Below are 21,833 nucleotides of genomic sequence, written 5' to 3' on the forward strand. Positions count from 1 at the left end.
AATCTTTGTGCATATCAAATTTCATTAAAATCGGATTAACCGTTTAGAAGTTACCGAATTATTTCCCTCTTTTTTTTTCTATTCCACTGTGCATAGTAAGTATTTGTTAACGTCTTCCAACAGGACAAGATATATAATAAGGGCCTTATGCAAAAACGATTATTAAAGTTAACAATGATTTACTGCACACTTTTTCCATATAAAAACAGGTTTTAACAACCATTGTTAACTTAATAATCGTTTTTGCATAAGGCGGTAAACCTTTTGCACAAAAAAAGTTCTGTTTAGTAATATTTCTAGATATTGACATCTTGTACAAAAAATATTTTAGCTAACTAATTTGTCGTGGGGCATAAGGAATAGAGGCAAAAACAATAATTAAATAAAATGTATAAAAAAAAACTTTACTTACTTATCTCTATATAGTTATACTTATTTAAAGAACGTTTGGCTTTTGTATATACCCAGTTTAGATATCCGTGAAATTCAGTTATTAAATATTTATCATGTAGTCGTTAATAGTGTTCTGCCACGATATTTGCTTTAAAGTTTGGATCATTTCTAAACATAAATATATCAAATATCAACTCTGATATGGACAATTTAAATCGCAAAGACGGCAACTGGTGGACACCATATCTGATTGATATGGTGCGCCATCTTACTGAAATCTTTATATCATGAATTGTTCAGATCGATGTCATGTTAATCTTCTAGCATTATGATATAAGATAATTGCAAAAAACAATGGTGTTCAAAAGCTACAAAAATATACGTTTTTAGGGGCAACAATTGAATCGATTTCAAGAATTCAGGCTGTATTTAAATGGAACAAATTTTAAAATGCTGATAACTGATGTCTCCTTATTTTTTTATCCTAAAAAAATGCTATTTAAATGTAATTTTAATCATTTAAAATATTTTCAACAGATTTCGTCTTTAGTATAATATAGAATTTTATTGAATTATTTTAAGAGTTGTGAAAGTTAGAATGGTTTTTATTTACACAGTCTTGATAGACGTTCTCATGGAAATGACCAAATACGCCACAAATTCATCTTGAGTGTTGTCCACTACCAAAAAATCGAACGAACCATTTGTACAATCTCTATTTCTATTATTACTAGAATATTAGTTTTTGTCCTCAAAAGATAACACAACTAATTTTTTACTAATGGTTAATGATGGAAGTTCTCATAAAATTTTGTTTGCTGCCGAATTCTGTGCCGGTCTACACAGGGAAACTTTTAATTTTGTGTGAAAGAAAGAGACAAAAATATAATAATTGATATTTTTTCTCTCACACACAAAAAGATTCCCAGTGTGGACCGCTATGAAGTTTGGTGGCAAGGTGAAATACTAAAAGAATCTAAAACAATTCTCGTACACTTTTCAAGGCCCTAAGAAACTAGGAGGATGAATCTATTAATAACATTTGTTCCGTAAAGTCCATGACGGTCGAACCAAGATTGGGCCTAATGAGGGGCACGAAGTTTCACAAAATGTCCCTTATAGATCGGAAACTTATAATATCAAAAGTGGGCATAATCGATCCAATGAAAAAAATAAAAAATTGTCGTCCTGATATCAACTAAACACACATAAAACGCGTAAAGTCAAAACGAGAAACCTTAGTCGAAACATTAAAAGGATATTAAATGTTAATGTTGAATAAAAAATATAAAGTCAGTACTAGTTTGCCATTTGAAATATTCAGGTGATGCCACCCACTTCTATATAATAGAAGTATAGTGAAATGCAAATAAATCGGCACAATACATCATATTTAATAATATATTAAAATAAATCATACTCCTTTCTACCATCCCACTATTTCCTTACACGATACAAAACTCCACATTAATAATCGGCATGAGTCAGACACAAAAATAATGAATGAGTAAGAATTTCATAGATATTTGTAAGCTTTTGTCTGCAAAACTATTTCAAGCTTTTGTGAATGAAAAGCTCTATTGAACCTGAAAGGAAAGGAGCCTAAATGTCTTGCACATATTCACATTGGTTGTATAGACTATTTACTATACAAAATCGTGCCTCCTCATCGACAATTTACTCGTGGATAAAGTACATATCGAATTGTGATTCAGTGATTATTTCTAGGAATTGTTGCTGATGACATTTGTTTGTGCCACAAACTTTCGTTCATTTCATTTTCATTACCACGGTCGTGACTCATTGCCAAACAGGACATTATTTCACACAAATCAATGTGAAAAGTGTAAGTTATGTTTGAGTACATTACATGAGGCAATTGTAACAGCGTACATACATTCTCATTCCATTTTTTTTAACATATTCCTATCACTATTTGAGTTTAAGGTTAGTTAGGGCAATATTAAGCATTTGTCTGTCTTTTTAAATTACTTTGATTGTTGTTTGATTAATTATTTCGCAGAATATCCTTTAATAAAAAACATACGTTGTATTTAATATGTTTAATAGTAATACAAATTTAAAAGAACACAAAGTAGTAATCAAAAGTGAATATCACGATTAAAATTATGTATGTATGTATGTTCAAATTTCGCTCCAATTCATTCCGGTTTTCCCAATATCCCGTAGACATAGTCTGCGTTTGCCTAGTGGATTATAGTCAATAAACTGCCTTGCGATATATGTAGTTAAGGCCCTTCTTTAGCTTATGACTTATCAAGTTCATAATATGAATTAGTGTTTGTATTTGGTCCATAAATTGTCAACAATTTTCAACGTTGTAACAGTTGCAGACCCGTGTTCCATGACGACTTTCATGTGGAAATATAATGTAACGTTGGCGTTAAAAATTAGTATCATCATTCTACACACTAAGGACCACTTTGAAAGTATAAACTTGTAAACTTAGAAAGCCAAAAACTTACAACTGTATTTCAACTTTATAACAAAATTTTGTTTCTAATAGACCGATTTTTAAGTTTTATGGAGTGACTTAAGATTGAAGACAAGTTCCATATACATGTTATGCCGACTTTCAGTGCCATCTGGGCTACTCTACGTAAGTAAAGGGACGATTCTACATCTTTCAAAGTCGCTTTATATTTATATTTATTTTGCATAATTTTCGTTTTGTCAACATTAAGCTATCACACAAGATCTTACTTCTAAAGCCGGCTTTAGTAATCTATATATATAAAAATGAATGTGTGTTTGTTTGTATGTTTGAACGTTGTAGACTACTAAACGGCTGAACCGATTTTATTAAAATTTTCACAGTGTATTCCTGTATGTTTGGAATATGTAATAGGCTACTTTTTACTTTGAAATTGCAAATGGGCGAGGAGCCACGCCCACATTAAGAATATATAAAATTCGTATATTTGAGATAATATAACTGTTAGTCCTTAATTTTGTCGAAGTCACTTTAGTGTCAATATCATTATTTAGGATAAAAAGTGGGCGGACTAGCGTTAGGGGGCGTGGCACCTCCCATATAAATTGAATGCAAAACATTCGTTTATCTTGGAAACTATTACAGTTTGAATCTTGAAATTTTGCATGAATAACTTATACATCATTTTGGGTAATAAATTGGTGGACAACCCAAGAGGGTAGTCCGTATATCTGAGCATCTTTCAATTTTACTTGAAGAATTTTGACATTCATCTGAACATTTAGAGTATAACGAGCGAACTTTTAATGGGGACTTGACATCAGCCATATGAATAAAATACAAAATATTGTTTATCTAGGAAAATATAGAACTAGATTCTGCATAAATTACTTCAATATTCATCTGAACATTTTGGAGGAAAAAGAGCGGACTTTCATCCGGGGAGCTTGAAGCCCCTACATGAATTTAATAGAAAAAATTGTATATCTAAGAAACTATTAGAGCTGGAATCTTCAAATTGTATATGAATAACTTTGACTTTCATGTGAACATTTAGAAAATAACGGGCGGATTTTCAATGGGGGTTTGGCACCACATATATGAATTAAAAACAAAATTTCGTATATCTTGAAAACTGTTAGATAATTAAAATTTTTAGATAGATAGAAATTGGCGAACTTGCAATAGTTTGCAGATTGCTCGGGGGAGTTTTCCCGTTTTTCCTACCGAGCGCGTCCCCGGGTGGCGGATAGGGGGTGGTGATGGACCATCTGTCCTCCCCCTGTTTTAGTTTGACTCAAGCTGAGGGAAGGCAGATTGTCCACCACTTGGGAATGTTATATTCCCCGCGGACCAAAAAACTGGAAAAAAAAACAACATGGAAAAGAAAAATAAAAAGATAAAAGTTACGGTGCAGGGCCTAAATAACCCAGTACCGGCGGCAAGTGTTGATCTACTCGCGAGTCACGTGTCGTCGTCATCCTGCAATCGTGAGCAAAATACTACTACGGAGGTGGGTACCTTGGCCTCCGTGGCGGACAATGCGTCAAGTGTACAGCATGCCACTGGCAAAAACATAGGAGTGAAAGAGAATGATGTACTCGGAGAGAGCTCTAAGCTACCTCAGCCTTTCAATATAGGTGAGAGTTCCGACTCTGAATCCTCAGATGATAATAACAACACCATTATAGCAAATCCCAAAAAGGATGAAGTAGAGCAAATGGTGAAACAGGTGAGTGATAGCATAGCTAAACTACCTATTACTAAGAAAAGACTATCTGGAGCACAGAGGAGAAAGTTGAAAAAGATGCTTCAGGAAATCATAGTTAGTCAATCCAACGACACTCCAAAAGAAAAATTGGACTCTCTTACAAGATCTGAGGCAAAGAGGATCAGGTCTCCCGAGGAGTTGACAAATGAGAATAAACCGAAGAAGAAAAAGAGCTCCCCGTCTTCTTATATACAGTCGAAGCCAAGCCATACTTCACTCAAAGGAACCTCAAGTCAGAATCCTGCGAGCAAGGGTGACAACGCCAAGATAGATATTCCGAAGGCGACCACGTCGGCGAAATCAATCTCGAAGGCACGAGTATCTCAAAAGAAGGCCCGAAAAGAGAGGAAAGAGAGGCTAGACAGTGGAAAAGGAAAAGAGCCGCCATCTTACGCCAAAGTTGCCAGAAGAAGACACCGGGACGATCTCTGCTATGCAGTTTACGATGCCGGTAACCCGACAGGCAAAATTCCAATAGACCATGTGAACGTATACTGGAAATTCTTGGTGGTCAAAATGCTGAGCTGGCCGTGGAAAAATGGGAAGTCTTTTACAGGAAAGAAGAACCTGAGGGAACTTTATTTGTAATAGGTATCGACCAGAAATCTATGGCTAGTCTTGCCAAGAATAAAGGTAGGGCTTACTTCGCCTCTAAAGCTGTCATATTCAAAATTGGGAAGGTGCCGATTGGAAGGGCTGTTACAACAAGCCTCGAAAAGAACACTAAAAAACCTAAGAACACAGCATCAGTAGCAACTACTGATAACGTTGAGAAGTCAAATCCTAAAAGCGAGGAAGTTACCACTAACTCGCCAAAAGAAGGTACAGCTGCCATTTCCAAAATCGGAGAGGCGCCGATTGAAAGGGCTGTTAAAACCGCTCCCGATAAGGACACTAAAACACCTAAGACAGTAACCAAAGCATCATTAGCAAGTACTGGCAATGTGGAGGAGTCAAATCCTAAAGGCGAGGAGGAAATCACTCACTCGCCAGAAGACAGAACAGCAGAGCTCTCCAAAATTGGGAAAGTGTCGATTAAAAAGACTGCTCTTCCTATGCCTGATAGGGACACCGCAGTGCCATCAATAGCCACTTCAGGTTACCCGGAGGAGCCAAATCCAACGGGCGAGGAGGTGATCACTAACTCGCTGGAAGACAGTTTAAGTGGATGACAATGATTGAAGTTATCCAAATAAACCTCCATCGGAGCGAGACGGCCACAAACGCTCTGATGGCTAAAATTAACACAGGTAAGATACATATAGCTTTAATCCAGGAGCCTTGGACGATTCGCAACAAGGTTTCTGGATTAAATCACATAAATTTCCAACTTTTCTACGCTGATACAGGGTCTCGCCCGAGAACATGTATCTTATGCCACAAGAACTTATGTTTTCTTCTCTCAACAGGATTATCTACATCGGATGCAACGGTGCTGAAGCAAGGTCGTGGCAACATATACCTTGCATCTGTTTACCTGCCTTTCGATTCTCCGACACTACCACCAACGTCGGAGCTGATGAAACTGGTCGAAGAGGCACAAAGGAAAAATAAGAAAATTGTAATAGGTTGTGATGCCAACTCCCACCATGTAGCTTGGGATAGTACAAACACCAATCGCAGAGGACAAGCCCTCATGGATTTCCTTAATACTAAAGACTTGATAACATCGAACTTAGGTAATAAAGCTACCTTCGTCAATAGAATCAGAGAAGAAGTATTAGATATAACTATATGTTCAGAAGAGCTTATAAACGAAATTCAGGATTGGAGGGTTTCCGACGAGCACTCCTTTTCTGACCATCGGTACATAAGATTCAAAATACTACGGCCGCCACCAAAGCCGATAAATTTTCGGAATAAGTCTAAAACTAATTGGACAATGTTCGGTTCCTTACTAAAGAACCGTTTATGTCAGGACACTGTTCAATGTCGAAATAAAGAGGACATAGACGCCAAAGTAGAAATGCTCACAAGTGCCTTGGTTGAATCGTTCGAGGACAGCTGCCCTCTGCGAGAGCGGAGATCTGCCCAGGAGAAACCCTGGGTAACCGGGGAGATCCGGAACCTTGGTAAGACTCTTCGCAAACTATTTAACCGGGCACGGCGTAAAAAGACCGCAGTATACTGGGATGAGTATCGTAGTAAACTTGGTGAATATAAAAAAAGTTGTTCGTAAAGCCAAACGAGACTCCTGGAAACTTTTCTGTGAACAGGTAGACAGCGTAAATGACGTATCGAAGATAAAAAAATTCCTATCCAAAACTCATGTCCAACCGGAATCTATGGTCGATGACACGGGCAAGAGGCTGGAGGATATGGAGGAGACAATGAAACTCCTAATAGACTCTCATTTCCCACCAGGTATATCGAATAACATAGACGAACCGATATTGGAGGAAGAGGAGGCAAACACGAAAATTGTAATTACACCTGATATGGTTAAAGGGGCAATCAAGAGCTTCGCTCCCTATAAAGCTGCAGGGCCGGATGGCATTTTCCCGGCACTCTTACAGATGGAGGCGGAACTGGTCTCCGTACATCTGTCTCTGATATTCACTGCATGCTTGCAATTCACATATACCCCCATTAAATGGCAGGATGCAAGGGTAATATTTATACCTAAACCAGGGAAACCTAGCTATGCGACACCTAAGTCTTATCGACCGATAAGTCTTACGTCCTTCCTACTTAAAACCTTGGAACGGATTGTCGATAGTATGGTTAAAAGCAGTATACCCGACAAAGACCTAAAATTTAAGCAGCATGCTTATGTAAAGGGACGATCGGTGGAAACCGCTTTAAACGAAGTTGTCCACTACATAGGTGCATCCTTTGATAGCAAACTATATACACTGGCGGTATGCATTGACATCGAAGGCGCCTTCAATAACGTGCACACTGATACTCTTATCCAATCCATAGACCAGTTTTATGTTGACCGGGTGCTCCGTAACTGGATCAACCACATGCTAAGGAACAGATGGATAAGTTGCGAGATGTACGATATAACTATCAGGAAAAGGGTATTTCGCGGTATACCACAGGGTGGCATTTTATCACCTTTACTCTGGGTTACCACGATTAATAGCCTTCTAAGGACCCTAACTGAGAAAGGACTTAGACCCGTCTGCTATGCAGACGATGTCGTAATACTTTTAAAGGGAAAGGATCCAAATTACTTGTGTAGAAGAGCTGAGGAGGCTCTGAATACGGCCTTGGGCTGGGCTCAACCGAGAGGCCTCAATGTTAACCCGGCAAAAACGGAAATCTGTCTTTTCACAAGAAAGACAAAAATTTCTACATATACTGAACCTTGCTTCCTGGATAAGAAGATACCGGTGACAGATAAAGTTAAGTACTTAGGTGTAATCCTCGACAGGAAATTAAAATGGAAATACCACATAGAGGATAGAATCAACAAGGCACATCGGTGCTGGGCGATATGTAGGAAAGCTATAGGCATGAAATGGGGTCTTAGTCCTACTATGATAACTGGCTTTATAAAAGTGTAATTAGACCAATTCTAGCTTATGCTTCAATAATCTGGTGGACTGCTTTAGACAAAAAGTGCAATATCAAACTTCTACAGGGAGTTCAGCGTACATGCTGCTTGGGTATAAGTGGTGCCATGTGTACTACTTCAACCAAGGCTCTGGAAACGTTGCTAGATATTCCACCCATTGAAACATATTTAAGATATGAGGCGGCGCTTACAGCCGAACGGCTCTATACTTTAGGCGAACTGGCCAAAAGCGGTTATAGGACACGTCATCAATGTATACTGGACACATTGGAAGGTTATACACAATCATCGGACATGCCAGATCGTATACCAGACACAGAATATGTCGGAAACTTTGAAACGCTGATCCCAGATAGAATGTCTTGGTCAAGCGGAACATTGGAGCAAGTACCAGTAGGAGTCCGTTGTTACACGGATGGCTCTAAATTGGAGGACAAAGTGGGGCTGGGGTTCTATATTGAAGACCCAGAAACGGAAATATACCACCGCTTACCAAATCATAACACAAACTTCCAGGCAGAAGTACGAGCAATAACGGAATGCGTAAATTGGATTAGAATAAACATGGCGCCCACAGCGCTTAATATATTTACCGACAGCCAGAAGGCAATTAGGGCGATATCAGGTGATAGAACCAAATCTAAGACAGTAATGGATTGTAAGGAAAACTTTAACTGAATACTCTTCCAGAGGTAAGGTTCACATTATATGGGTACCAGCCCACTCGGGAGTAGTCGGTAACGAAAGGGCGAATGTAGTAGCTTTAAAAGGAAGGGAGCTCGAGGCAGTTAACCTGACAAACGCAAAACCATTCGACGCAACAAAAACTGATCTAAAAGTATGGGTGAGAGAAACCCATAAGGCCTCTTGGAATAATGAAACAGTGGGTAGAACCACGAAGATTCTATGGGGTGACCCTGATGAGAGCAAGACGAGAAATCTCCTCAAAATGAGCAAGTCTGAGGTTAGTATGATGGTACGTATTCTGAGTGGACACATAGGATTACGTGCACATCTATACAAAATTGGACGTGCGGATTCAGACGAATGTAGAGCATGTGGAGAGGACAGTGAAACTCTGGAGCACTTTCTTTGCCACTGTCAGGCATTCGTCGAAGTTAGATCCAAGTATTTTGGAAGTGATGTTATTCCGGAAATAACATTCCTAACTAACACTGATTGGAAGATTCTTAGGAATTACGTTCAGGAAACTGAGTTCCTGAGTACTGAAAAATAATTCAGTCAGTTTTTTTTTTTTTTTTTTTTTTCATGATAAGGAGCGCACAACAGGCCCGATAGTGGCCTAGGTGTATTTCTTCGGATTTGATGTAGTATACATCCTCCTATCAACCTAACCTAACCTAACAATTTGTAACATATTGTTAATCTGGAAAACTATTGTGGTTAGAATTTTCAAAATCTTTAAAAGGGATTTTTATTTATACTAGAGGGTAAAACTAAAAATATTGTATATCCCAAGGCATAAGAATATGAATTTTTTTAGAATAAAAGTATATATTAAATTTTAGCAAGTAAGAAGTAAATAGATCATTAATGTACTATTTTAGAATTTAAATGAAATATATTGTCATCAAGAGAAATTATATTCAACCTTTAATTATAATTTATAATTTAGTAACTAAATTAATTATTTTTTTGGTTATTATGTATTTAATTTCGATTGGGGAAGCGAAGCACACCGGGTATTAGCTAGTTTAATAAAATATTGAGAGGCAATACAAACAAAGCAATACGTAAATAAGCAAGGTATTTGTTACATACATATGTATATATGTACTAGGGTGGTCATTCGAATAAAAATTATTCGATTAATCGAGAAAACATTTTTGTTTTTCTTCGAACGAATAAAAAATCCAATTTAAAAAAAAGAATAATTCAAACAATTTTTGTCGAATAATCGAATATTCGAATAAAATTTGAATGTTACTTTTTATCCACATTTTAATATTATTTTTGAACAAAGAAATACACTAATACTATATCAAAAGATCTGTTATAATTGAAACAACCTCCTATATAAAGATGTCATTTTCTGAAGACATCTTTATATGGGAGGTAGAATCGATTATTGACCGACCCTCATAATATTTTACAAAATTTTTTTTCTTCCTAAAAAATTTATACATTTTGGATTTCATTACCAACCGCGCTTTTATAAGCCAGTTATCTGCATTATAGTAATTTTTTGCAGGGAACCTTATAGATAGATATTGCCCAGTTTCAATTCTAAACAAAGAAATATTTCAACTCTCTAGCTCGTTATATAGTGTTTTCAACAGACAGACGGACGGACTAGATAGTTTTAGAATCTAATAAGGACCGGAATTTCGATGTGTTACAAACGGAATGATATATACAATACACCCCCAATATTTTTTGATGGTGGGTATAAAACATGTTAGTAGCTGATGAAATATTTCTTTACTTATGTTAAACATCGTATACATATGTATATCAGTTTCTACTTCAACCTATTTTAAATTTCTCAGTAGAAATTTAAAATTTGCCATATCTTATGATTTTGGAGGTGTTTGGCAAGTTTTATTTATATTTTATTAAATTATTCCAATAAAAACTTTTATTCGTTATTCTATCGAATAATCGAAAAATTTTGTAAGTTTTTATTCGAATAATTTTAAAGACGAATAATTGACAACCCTAGTATGTACATAAATGTACTAATAAAATTTTAAATGCAAAATTTCTATTTAACTACAAACATATGTATTTATTTTCAACCAAACTTTTTGGTTATGAAGACTGAAAAATCGATCAAACAACTTTTAATGATACCTTTGGATTACGGACAAAAAATGTAAGTAACTGTAATTGACTAAAAATTCTACGAAATATTAACATATTACATACATATATAGTTTTAATAAAAAAATGAATTATTCTATGGAATTTGGGGGTTTACACAATTATTCCCAACCATTTGTTTAATGTAACCTACATTTCAATTACGCACAGTGGTATATTTAAATTTTTTAATTATAATAAAGTCAAAATTATTTCAAGTTTCTTTGATGACTAAACTGTATTCTAGATCATTTACTATATTATATACTATACTATATTTTTTGACAAAACTGAAAAATTTAATTTTACAAAATGACAAGTTAGACTTAGGTCTCTACAATAGATATGGAACTTACAAATTAACACATATGGGCAATTTCATACGATTGTATGTGACATTCGTATGCCTTCAGAGTGGTATAGATTTTGTTAAATTAGGAGTACTTGGAAAACAATCTGGTCATTCTGTTCCATTTAAAGAATACTATATTTGCAAAAGGAATCATCCCATTCTGAACCGTGTTTTCCAAAATATGGACTAATATATGGCGATATCATACGTGAAAAAAAACGGAAGTGTTTATAAAGTACATGTAAATATTTACGAAAATCTGCGAATTCTGTAGGTGTATCTTTTTTGTTTTAATTTCTTACACAATGGGACATATATTTCATTAGTAATACATAATTAAAAAAATAATATAATTCTATAATGAACATTTTTAAATATCGTACGTGACACATCGTATGTGACAGATTTTTCTTCTAATTTTATTTTAGGTTATAAAATATATATTTTGAAAATATATGCATACATACACTTCAACAAATCAAAAGGAGTAGGAAAGTGCAGTAGGACATGTTTAAGCAATTTATAAATAAAAATTAAACAAAACTGTATTTATATGGCGACTAGGGTCAAATATGAACTGATCATCATAAAATTTTAGGGTGTGATTTTAATTCATATAAAACTTATTTGTGTCAAATTTTAGTATAATACTATTGATTAAAGATGAGTTGCGGACGTTTGAGTGTTTTTCTGATGATGCTTGAAGATTATTGTAACCACTTGTTGTCCCCTTATGATTATATTTTAATATATTAGTAATAAAGTTTTGAAAACTAAAGTTTAAGCGTTCCGTAATTTCTTTTTTATTTAACCGATAAAATTGTATTTTTACGAAATACACTATTAGTGACAGTTTGTCAAATGTTTCTAACATTTCAAGTGTTTATACTACTGTAAGCAACAATATTTTACAAATTATTAATTGAACGTTATTGAAATTTGTAGTGTTTTTACTAATGTTAATTACATTTTTAAATACATATTACATACACACATTTACATATATGTATGTACGTACAAATGTATGTGTGTATGTATGTATGTATGTATGTACGTAACTTTCCGTTATTGCACTTTTGCACGTAGTTTTAACACGTGCCACACACTGTGAATATATTTAGCAATTTTTTTGTGGTTTTTGTTTTTGCTATTGATTTCCTTGTGATGTTATGGTAACGAACTCAGCAAACATGCCTCCTTTTTTCTTTTGAATTTTATAGTAATCTATCGGTTTCAAACTCTTTCCCTAATTTAGGTATATAACGAGGTGATTGCAACAACAAACAGTATATAGTAGTTACTGTTGGTTTGTACGTCTATAAGTTCTGCAGAAAGCGACCTTGACGTTGACTTTACCGGAAAGCAAAAGTAGAAAACCTTGTTTGAGTTTGTTCCACCCTGCGAATTATTGACAAGGACATGTAAATATTAAAGTCATTATTAAAGGGGAAAATGTGGGCATTTAGTCTTATAAATTTATAATTTGACAATACATATTACTTGTGTGACCGTTTTTGAAAAATTTCACTTGACAAAATATACATTATGTCATAACATTTCTCTCTAATGTTAGCTAAAAAATCACTATAAAGATATATTTAGTATTCGTCAACCCTGGATAAATATTAAAATATCTTGTAAATCTTGTGTTAGTTATTTTGTCATTATTCTTATTTTTTTATATGTACATTTGACTTTAAATAAGTAAAATTATATTTGTAATAAGTACTTTAGTCCATATTTCGGTGGTATAATCAATAAGCAGTAAATCATATTGGAATAATTTAAATTTTTTAAAGCGAATAGAAGAAATTGCAGGATGAATTTTAATCATTCAAGTACCATCAGTTCAACCACAAATTTCAGATCCGAATACAGTATTGCACCTAATGATGAAACCTGTGGCGATAGCAGTTACAATTGTACCTTCAGTCGTCCCAGCAGACATGATATTAGAATGATGGCGGGTTTAAAGATATTTGCCTTTATACTGATGCGCGTTTGGTGCAAAGGGAGAAAGGAAATCAAACAATTAAAACAATCTATCGAAGATTTAAAAGATATCGTAAATCTTATTTATTTAAAAGCCCTTCGAATGGATCTTATTCGAAAAATATTTTACTATTTCAGTGTATGAGATCGGAAAATCAAATGCGTGTCTACAGCACTTTAATGCGAGTAGAACAAAGTCGAAACAGTGAACTGACAGCACAGTTGAAAAGAACTTTGAATAATTTGAAACGCAAAACAGCATCCTACGAAATCACTGCAATAAAATTATCCAATTTAAAGGCAAATAAAGTTCTATTGGAACATGAACTCAAAAATAGATACGAGGAATATGAAGTCCTGCATGAAGTTTTGTCACAAACCAAAACTGAACTATTCCGATCCATGATGGAACAAAGAAGTTTACAAATGGAACTTTGCAAATCGCAGCGCTGTGTGCAGTCGTTGGAAATTGAAAAAAATGGTCTCATAATGCAGGTTGGAAGCAGCCAGTTAAAAATTGGTTAATAATTTATATTCATGTAACGTTTCATTGCGATTTAGATATGTAACCTTAAAAAAGAGCATCGTTCAATCGAAGAACAGTTAAATGTTAATGATAATAAACTTATTGAAGTCAAAGACTCGGTGGAGGAATGTCAACCAAAATTAATAGATACTCAAAAGTAAGTACATACATATTAACTTGTTCACTTTATAAAGATTTAGCTTTTGATGTATTTCAGAGATTATATATTTAATGATTTTGCTAATCCAACGACAGTTTCCGACAAATTGCCAAATTTATATGTTACAGAAAGACAAAACAGTGCAAAAAGCCAGTCCTCACAACGTTTAGCTTTGTACTGGGCACGTTTCCTGAAATATCCAAAATATACCTTACGTTGTGTTCATGTTTTAACTTGGTATCTATTGCCCGCCATGCCGCCACCTTCGACAAAATTCACATAAAAGTTAATCTTATTGATTAATTTAATTGTAAATTACGTCTTTATCTAAAACACTATAATGTTTAAATCCGTTTTTGGTTATTATATTACAGCTTGTTTTGCAAATATCTTAGTTTATATTAAGTAAAATAAGATGTTTGCAGATCTGTAATCTGATAGACCTTATAATAAGAAGTAATTAAAATTTTAGCTTCATTATTCCAATTTTAGCTTATCGTAATTATTTATTGACAGTTCCCAGCAAAAACAAAACGAAGTACTTCCAATAGAATAACATTTATCACCACTTCAAAAGTAGCGTTAAGTGAATTTTTTAACTTCTGTGGAAATGAAGTTTATTGATGTCAAAAGAAGCGAAAGGCATCCAAGTTTTTTTTTTTTTAATTGAAAGAATATTTTTTGTACTGAAATCTTCTGAATTATACCAATTTTATTTTAGAGTTAATTGATAAATTCGTTTATTTATTTATATTAATATAATTTGAGTCAAATTAGTTGTATTCTAAAATACTACAATTTCACTTCCTAAAAAAAGAACATAAAAATTACTTTCTTAGATTGACTTCAGATGTAGAGAATTTGGAACCAAATAAAAAGGACATCCCTCCTATGACAAGCCTGTGTTAAAAATATAACTTCTCCAGGTTTTTTTCAGTACTTCAATGGAGTAAATTATACTTCTTTTTCGCTTCTTTTTTTGCTGGTTTTTATACAAAAATTTGTTGAAATGTTAACCAGAAGTTAAGATAATAAATAATAATGAATTATCATCATCATACCTCTTCAAATCGGTCATTTCCAAATCGCTTGAATTCCATCACATACCGGATTATGATACACTACATTATGCAACTTTTACTTTTACATTTTGTAAAACAAATTTTCCAATTTGAATATGCATACTTTTGATAACATGGATTACCTTACATTTCATGCAGTATACAAAATAAACACAGCTCCTGGTTCTTGTCTCTAATAATTAATTTTGTTCGAAGTGCCATCTAGTGGTATGTAGCTAATTTGTAAATAGGTCTGTATAACCCATTTAGAACCAACATTACAACAAATAAAAGATTTATTATTAAACTTTATTGTAATTTTGATGAGTTTATAAAACAAAGCAAAACGCCGAATTAAAAGAAAATATAAATGTCTTTAGGTATCGGATTTCATTTTTCAAAAACATTATTTAAACCGTGCATTTTATAACTTGCTGTTTGGTTTGTTCTTTCTATGTTCTCTTAACCAACTAAGTTTGTTAACCAATAAATAACAGAAGGGCCACAATAATACCCAAATACATAGGTTGACACATTTAATCCAGTTATATTCATATGTAGCTTCTAAACTGACATTTTTATCGGTTTTTATCGGTGTTGCTATAGAACCCAATAACTATCGTTACTATTTTTTTACACGACAAAAAAGTAAAAACTAAACTTATCGGTGTTTCAATGCTTTATCGAATAAACTTCGAACATTGGTTTTTATAAACTAATGTATTTTTTGATGTTTTCATACATTTGCATATTTTAGTTTTCCTGATGACATTTTGAATCGAACGCTTCTCCTTAATTTAAATTAATACTTCAAATTTTCAATAAACTTTAAAAATCACTTTTGTTCAGAAATTCAAGTTCAATGTCAAGTACACATTTTTACACAAAAACTCATTTTTCATTCATCCGTAGATGGTTAAAGCAAATACATTTGTACTTACATATGTATGTACATTATGCGTTATGTTTAGGCTTTCCTGCTGATTTTTTTAAACAGTCAATACAATTAGATGAAAAAACAAGTAAGAGTGCTATATTCGGCTGTGCCGAATCTTATATACCCTTCACCATAGTGTATTTTAAACATAATTGATCATACAGTCTAGTTAATAAAAACATTAAAAAAATGTTTCGGCGGCGGCTCAAGCAACTAAATATAGTTCGGCGGCGGCTAAGCTCCGACTCGAAGCCGGTCGACTTCGACCTCTGATTCATTGCTGGTAAACATTGACGAGACGTAGATTTTGTTTTTGTTTATCGTAAAAAAATTGTTTTAAAAAGCACTTGGAAAAAATTTGTGTTAGTTTTAAATTTCAAACTTACATTATTCGCATAAAAATTATTGTACAATAACTCACAATCTACTCTCATATAATTGAAAACGTTTTAAATACTTTTTTCTATTCATCAAAAAATATATTTGCAAAACAAAAGGGAAAATTATTTTATTTTAACAAAAAATGCAAATCATATTTTTTTGCTGTGTATACTTTGTATGTTTGAATTCCAAACATACAAAAAAATACACAGCTGAATAAAACCAAATACATTTACACACACACGTGTACATCTTTTTCTATGTACAGTGTTTTTGTTGCTTTTTTAAAAATTTTTTGATGAAATTTTCAGAGGTTGTCTCGGATTTTTGCTCATATCTCCGTTATTTGCCGACCGATTTTGCTGATTTTAAATAGCGATCTTCTCGAAAGCATGTCTAATAGAATTATTAAGGATTCAGACATCGCCGATATCTGGGGTCCTCTAAAAACTGATTTCAACAGACAGACAGACAGACGGACATGGCTTAATCGACTCCGCTATCTATAAGGATCAAGAATATATATACTTTATAGGGTCGGAAAATTATATTATAGAAATTACAAACGGAATGACAAACTTATATATACCCTTCTCACGAAAGTGAAGGGTATAATAACAAAATATTCCAAACTTACTTATGTATGTATTGTCAATATTAACATGCATAAATATAATAAAAATTGGGAAATGACAATATTTTACACAACAAATAAATACTGAAGTGGTAATTTATTTTATTTATCTACATAAATAATTGTAATTAGTATAAAATACACACACAAACGTATAATTCAAAATTTATATTTTACATTTACACTATACCAACCAACAAGTTGTGGTTGAAACTTATTTGATGTATCTGTATCTGAAATCAAATTATAATGAGAAACATAAAACCTATGAAACAATTTTGAGATGCAAGTGTTTATGGAACGTGAAAACGTTTATTAGTTTAGAATATTTTTTTTTGTAATTTTCAGTAACAAAAATAAAAACTTAAAAACAAAAACTATTACGATTGAAAAACGTTTTTCAACACCCTGTCTCAACCGATTAGCACAAGCTGGTTTCTAAATTTAATAGCGGTAGGAATTGGAACAACTCTGATTTTTCCACTTGTAATGTTGCCTTTTATAAAATGATATCAGCATGTTTTATATGTTTTGTTCCTGGAACTTTAACTTGATTGCATTCCGACATTCCAAAATAGTTCAAATGTAAAACAAGTATGAATGTATAGTTGGCAATAGCCGACCACATGATACCCTGCGCCAATCAGTATGATAAAAAATGGGAATTATTTAAAAAAATAAAGCATTTGATTTGTTTTCTAACATTATTTCGGAATATTTTTACTTTTTTTTGGCTAAAAGAGGGCTCAAAGGGGGTGGGGGAAAATATGGGCCTATCCTTATAAATATTGGTTGAGGAATTCGCATCTATTTCAAAGTTATTTATGTAGAATTTAAAAGTTTTATTTTATACAAAAATCGGTAATATCTTTGACATTATAGAACATTTAACTTAATTATGAACCCAAAGACCCTATTCGGGGGGTACAGTTGTATGGGGGCTAGGCAAAATAAGGGACCAAATTTATCCATTCTCAATATTCTTCGTCCTTGGGCCAAAAGAATATTGTGTGTAAAATTTCATTAAATTATCTTGAAAATTACGATCAGTACCTTGCGCACAAGGTTTACATGGACAGTCAGCCAGACGGACGGACATAGCTTAGTCCACTCAGAAAACGATGCTAAGCCGATTGGTATACTTTAAGGGTATAGGACGAATATTTTTGTATGTTATGTCACTAAAGTGCTGTGGGGTATAAAAACGTTTATTCTTTTGAATATCCTTTTCAGAATGACAAAATATTCACCAACATGAAAAACTTAAAAACAAAAGCTATATTAAGTAATGTTCCGGTAAAATAATTAACTTTTATTAGCTATAAGCTGATCACAAAAAATTATAAAATATTCTCTGTACTTAATTGGTTTCGTTAAATTAAAAAACTGATTTATTACATTATCTTAGAAATCATGCCCTAGAAAATGTTGGGCAAAGTCTAATCTTTGAAACCCTAATTATACAAATATATAGGCATGTCTAAATTAAGTTCTCTAAATAAAATGTCTTAGGAATTATTTAGATTATATTCAGATTTTTAATACTATATATACTATATGTAGGTTATTCCATATACTTAACTGTAGAGAGGTATATAAAAACATAGAAAAATTGTATTTCATAATACATTATTACCATAAATGTCTACGGATCGCAATTACTACCGTCAGAGGAAACGTTTTTTTATGGGCGCAACAAAATACTTATTGAATTCAAACAAATGAGGCGAGCACAAGTGTGCGTAAAAACATGCAAAACCCAATGAAAACAATTAAATATTCAATTCAAGTACTATTTGTTAGAGACTGTAAAACAAAAACAAACAAAATTATGCGAGACTATGCGCCTTCAACTTGAATTTTAATTTTCAGCTGACAAACGTCAATCTCTTAAAAGCATTGTTTGAACAATTAAGTCGTTGCACAGTGGCACATAAGCGTGTAATATATAATAAATAAAAATTTTTTTACTTATAAGATTTCCCTACAAAAGTTAGGAAAATATTTTCCATGGAAGATATTCATAAAAGCAGTATATGAATTTTTTCATTTGGAAGAAAATTATCAAAGCAATATGATTTTTATATCCAAATTGTATCATACAGTCAAAAGTTCGGTGATAAAGATATTGTTACATTTGTATACCCCTCACCATGGTAAGGAGGGTAGTTTTTTCTAATGGAGAATATCTTAAAGAAATATTAAATTTTTTCAAACTTTTTAAATTTTATAAAGAAATTAACACATACATACGCTACAAATAAGGATACATTGTGGACTTGATAAACTAAGTATTAATTTTAGTATAATGTATGCTCCAATAATTTACAATTATTTTACTACGTTTTCCAGTCATTATTTGAGAAAACATTTTCTGTGACATTATCTTTATTGCCACATTAAGATATAAGAGACACTTTGCAACAATAAAGTTGTTATATCCTACACTACTTGGGTATATTGGGTTTGTGCTGATGTATGTAACGCACAACAATAATGGTACCTTTAAGTATACCAATCGGTTCAGAAACATTTTCCAATTTTTCGATTTACTTTTGTCCGTTTGTCAGTCCATTAAACCTTGGAATCAAACTATAGGCCGCAATTTTGAAGACAATTTAATAAAATTTGGTATATGATCTTCTATTGACCCAGGGACGAAGACGAGTGGTTTGATCGATACAACTGAACCCGCCGAATAGGGCTTTTAAGTTCATAATTATGTTTAACATACTCGTATCTCGACAAAAAGCTGCGAAACCAAGTTCTATACTAGCCTTGATGACCCTTATGAACTTTATAATTATAAGGCCTCATTTGACCCTAGCCCCAAAAAAGCCCCCTCAAAATTTAACATAAATATCCACAGTTTTATTAATCAGTAAATGGCTTAAGTATATATGAGGCAAGATACAATCAACTTATATGATTTATTTTGAAAACTAAATCACATTATATTTGTATACAGAGGTGGGGTATTATAAGGTCGTTCTCGCCCGACTTTAACTTCTTACTTGTTTTTTACCTAAATTCTGAAATATTTTAACAATCTGTTATTAAAAAACGGATTTTACGGAAACTGTTTGAAATATTTTTAATGGCTCTAAAAATATTTCTTTTAATTTGCTTCTTGCAAAACGGTTCTTATCCTCCAGACAATTATCACACGATTTTTTTTATTTTTTATTTGAGCGGATGTGTCCACTGTATGTTGTGTTTATATTTTAAAACCTCAGCATTAATACAAATTCAATTTTTTACATTTCTCGAATACACAATATGAAAAAAATTACCATAAAATCTAACTTAAGCTTTTATCTCTAACATTAAAGACGCTTATTATCGGATCGATTAATACATATTTTGCAAATTTGTTTACAAAACAAAAAAACTATATAATTGTTTTACACTCCAAATTTTTGGACAGTAAATATTTAGATAGTATGTCAACTTAAGGCTTAAGCATATTTTTCATACACGTCTATTGTAAATAAATTAGTTAATGAAAAAAAACAATTAAAATTGTACAAACAAGATTAATTGAAAACCGATTCTATGATAAATGTTTATACCCTACACCACTATAGTAAGGCGGGTTTTATGCGTTTGTGCTGTTGTTTGTAATACCCAAAAATATTGGTCCTATACCTACCTTAATGTATACCAATCGGCTTAGAATCACGTACTCTACAGGTAGAAATTTGATAATTTGATAAAATTTGGCACATACTCTTTGATCTGATTATTCGGTCCATTATTTTGCTTAACTCCCAGACAACCACAATTTAAAAAATAATCCACATTTTTAACATACTCTCTGGTGTAGGGTATCATATGGTCGATAATGGCCGACTATACGTTCACACTTGTTTTTATATGAAAATAATTTCGTTAACTATTTAGTTTTATAAATTTTTATTTACATAAAATAATTTGAGGTAAAAAATATTTTTCTAATGTTATATAATAGTCTCTATCTGCCATTTTTAGACAGATAGATATAAATTTTAAAGAAACAAATATATTTTGGTAATTTTTAAATTTCTCTATCTTAAAAAAATATAAATGTAAAACTCTCTATCTTACCCAAAAGTTACTTCCTTATAATCTGTTGCTTTTTTACAATTTGTTTTCTATTATTTCATTAAATTACACAAAATATAGTATTTATTGATATTTAATCAAGTAAAAATTTTATATTTCTATGAAGAACTCTCGATTTGAAGGTTAAAAAAAAAAATCGGAGAAAAAAAGCTCTGTCTGATATAAATTTGTAAATAATTCAAAATTTTGAAATCTAAACTAAATAAACAGTTTTTTTTTTGCTCTCCTGAAAAGATTTATTATTTTAGACAGAATATAGTCCATAGTAGAAAAAAAGAAGGTAGTGTCATGGTTGGTTGGTTGGTTTACGTGGTAGTTCACTACACGCGAACTGTCAAGTAGAATCAAAGAGACCCCGTTTTGACCGGACCACTCCACTCGTCAGATGTTGAATTTGTAGTATTAGATCCAGCCCGTAGCTGTGAGAAATCTGAGGATATCATTAAGCTTAAAGACAGATATCTCGCCAAGGTTAGATATGAAGTAATTGCCAAGGAAGCGGTTTCTCTTTACGGCCAGAGCAGGGCATTCACAGAGGAGATGGAAGACCGTTTCTTCCTTTTCCCTGTCTTTGCAACTGCGACAGTGTTCATTGAAAGGGAGCCCAAGACGACTTGCGTGTCTGCCTATTACCCAGTGTCCTGTTATTACTGCTATCAGCCTCGATATGTCCCGCCTACTTCGATTTATAAGGTGTCTTGTGCGTTTCTCATTGAAG

General features: G+C 32.9%; 2 protein-coding genes across 4 annotated transcripts; both read left to right on the forward strand.

The window, feature by feature from the left end:
* Positions 1 to 5,211: 5,211 nt before the first annotated feature.
* On the forward strand, positions 5,212 to 6,054 carry LOC124421424. Its single transcript, XM_046956584.1, has 2 exons — positions 5,212 to 5,869; positions 6,029 to 6,054. The coding sequence occupies exon 1, from the start codon at positions 5,228 to 5,230 to the stop codon at positions 5,789 to 5,791; it is 564 nt and encodes a 187-aa protein (XP_046812540.1). The 5' UTR covers positions 5,212 to 5,227; the 3' UTR covers positions 5,792 to 5,869; positions 6,029 to 6,054.
* Positions 6,055 to 12,990: 6,936 nt separating this feature from the next.
* LOC111676873 lies at positions 12,991 to 14,719 on the forward strand. Of its 3 annotated transcripts, XR_006941588.1 has the most exons (5): positions 12,993 to 13,385; positions 13,451 to 13,807; positions 13,874 to 13,995; positions 14,056 to 14,454; positions 14,515 to 14,719. XR_006941588.1 is itself a non-coding variant. In XM_046956356.1 (4 exons), exons 1-4 carry the CDS (start codon positions 13,140 to 13,142, stop codon positions 14,299 to 14,301), a joined length of 933 nt encoding a protein of 310 aa, XP_046812312.1. In that variant the 5' UTR covers positions 12,991 to 13,139; the 3' UTR covers positions 14,302 to 14,719. The 3 variants fall into 3 exon arrangements, 2 of the variants coding, with proteins under 2 accessions (XP_046812312.1, XP_046812311.1); XM_046956356.1 differs by having other exon boundaries at positions 12,991 to 13,385; positions 14,094 to 14,719; XM_046956355.1 differs by having other exon boundaries at positions 14,056 to 14,719.
* The last annotated feature ends 7,114 nt before the right edge of the window (positions 14,720 to 21,833 follow it).

This window comes from Lucilia cuprina, chromosome 2 (assembly GCF_022045245.1).
Source record: "Lucilia cuprina isolate Lc7/37 chromosome 2, ASM2204524v1, whole genome shotgun sequence".
In the NCBI taxonomy this organism is placed as follows: Eukaryota; Metazoa; Arthropoda; class Insecta; order Diptera; family Calliphoridae; genus Lucilia; species Lucilia cuprina.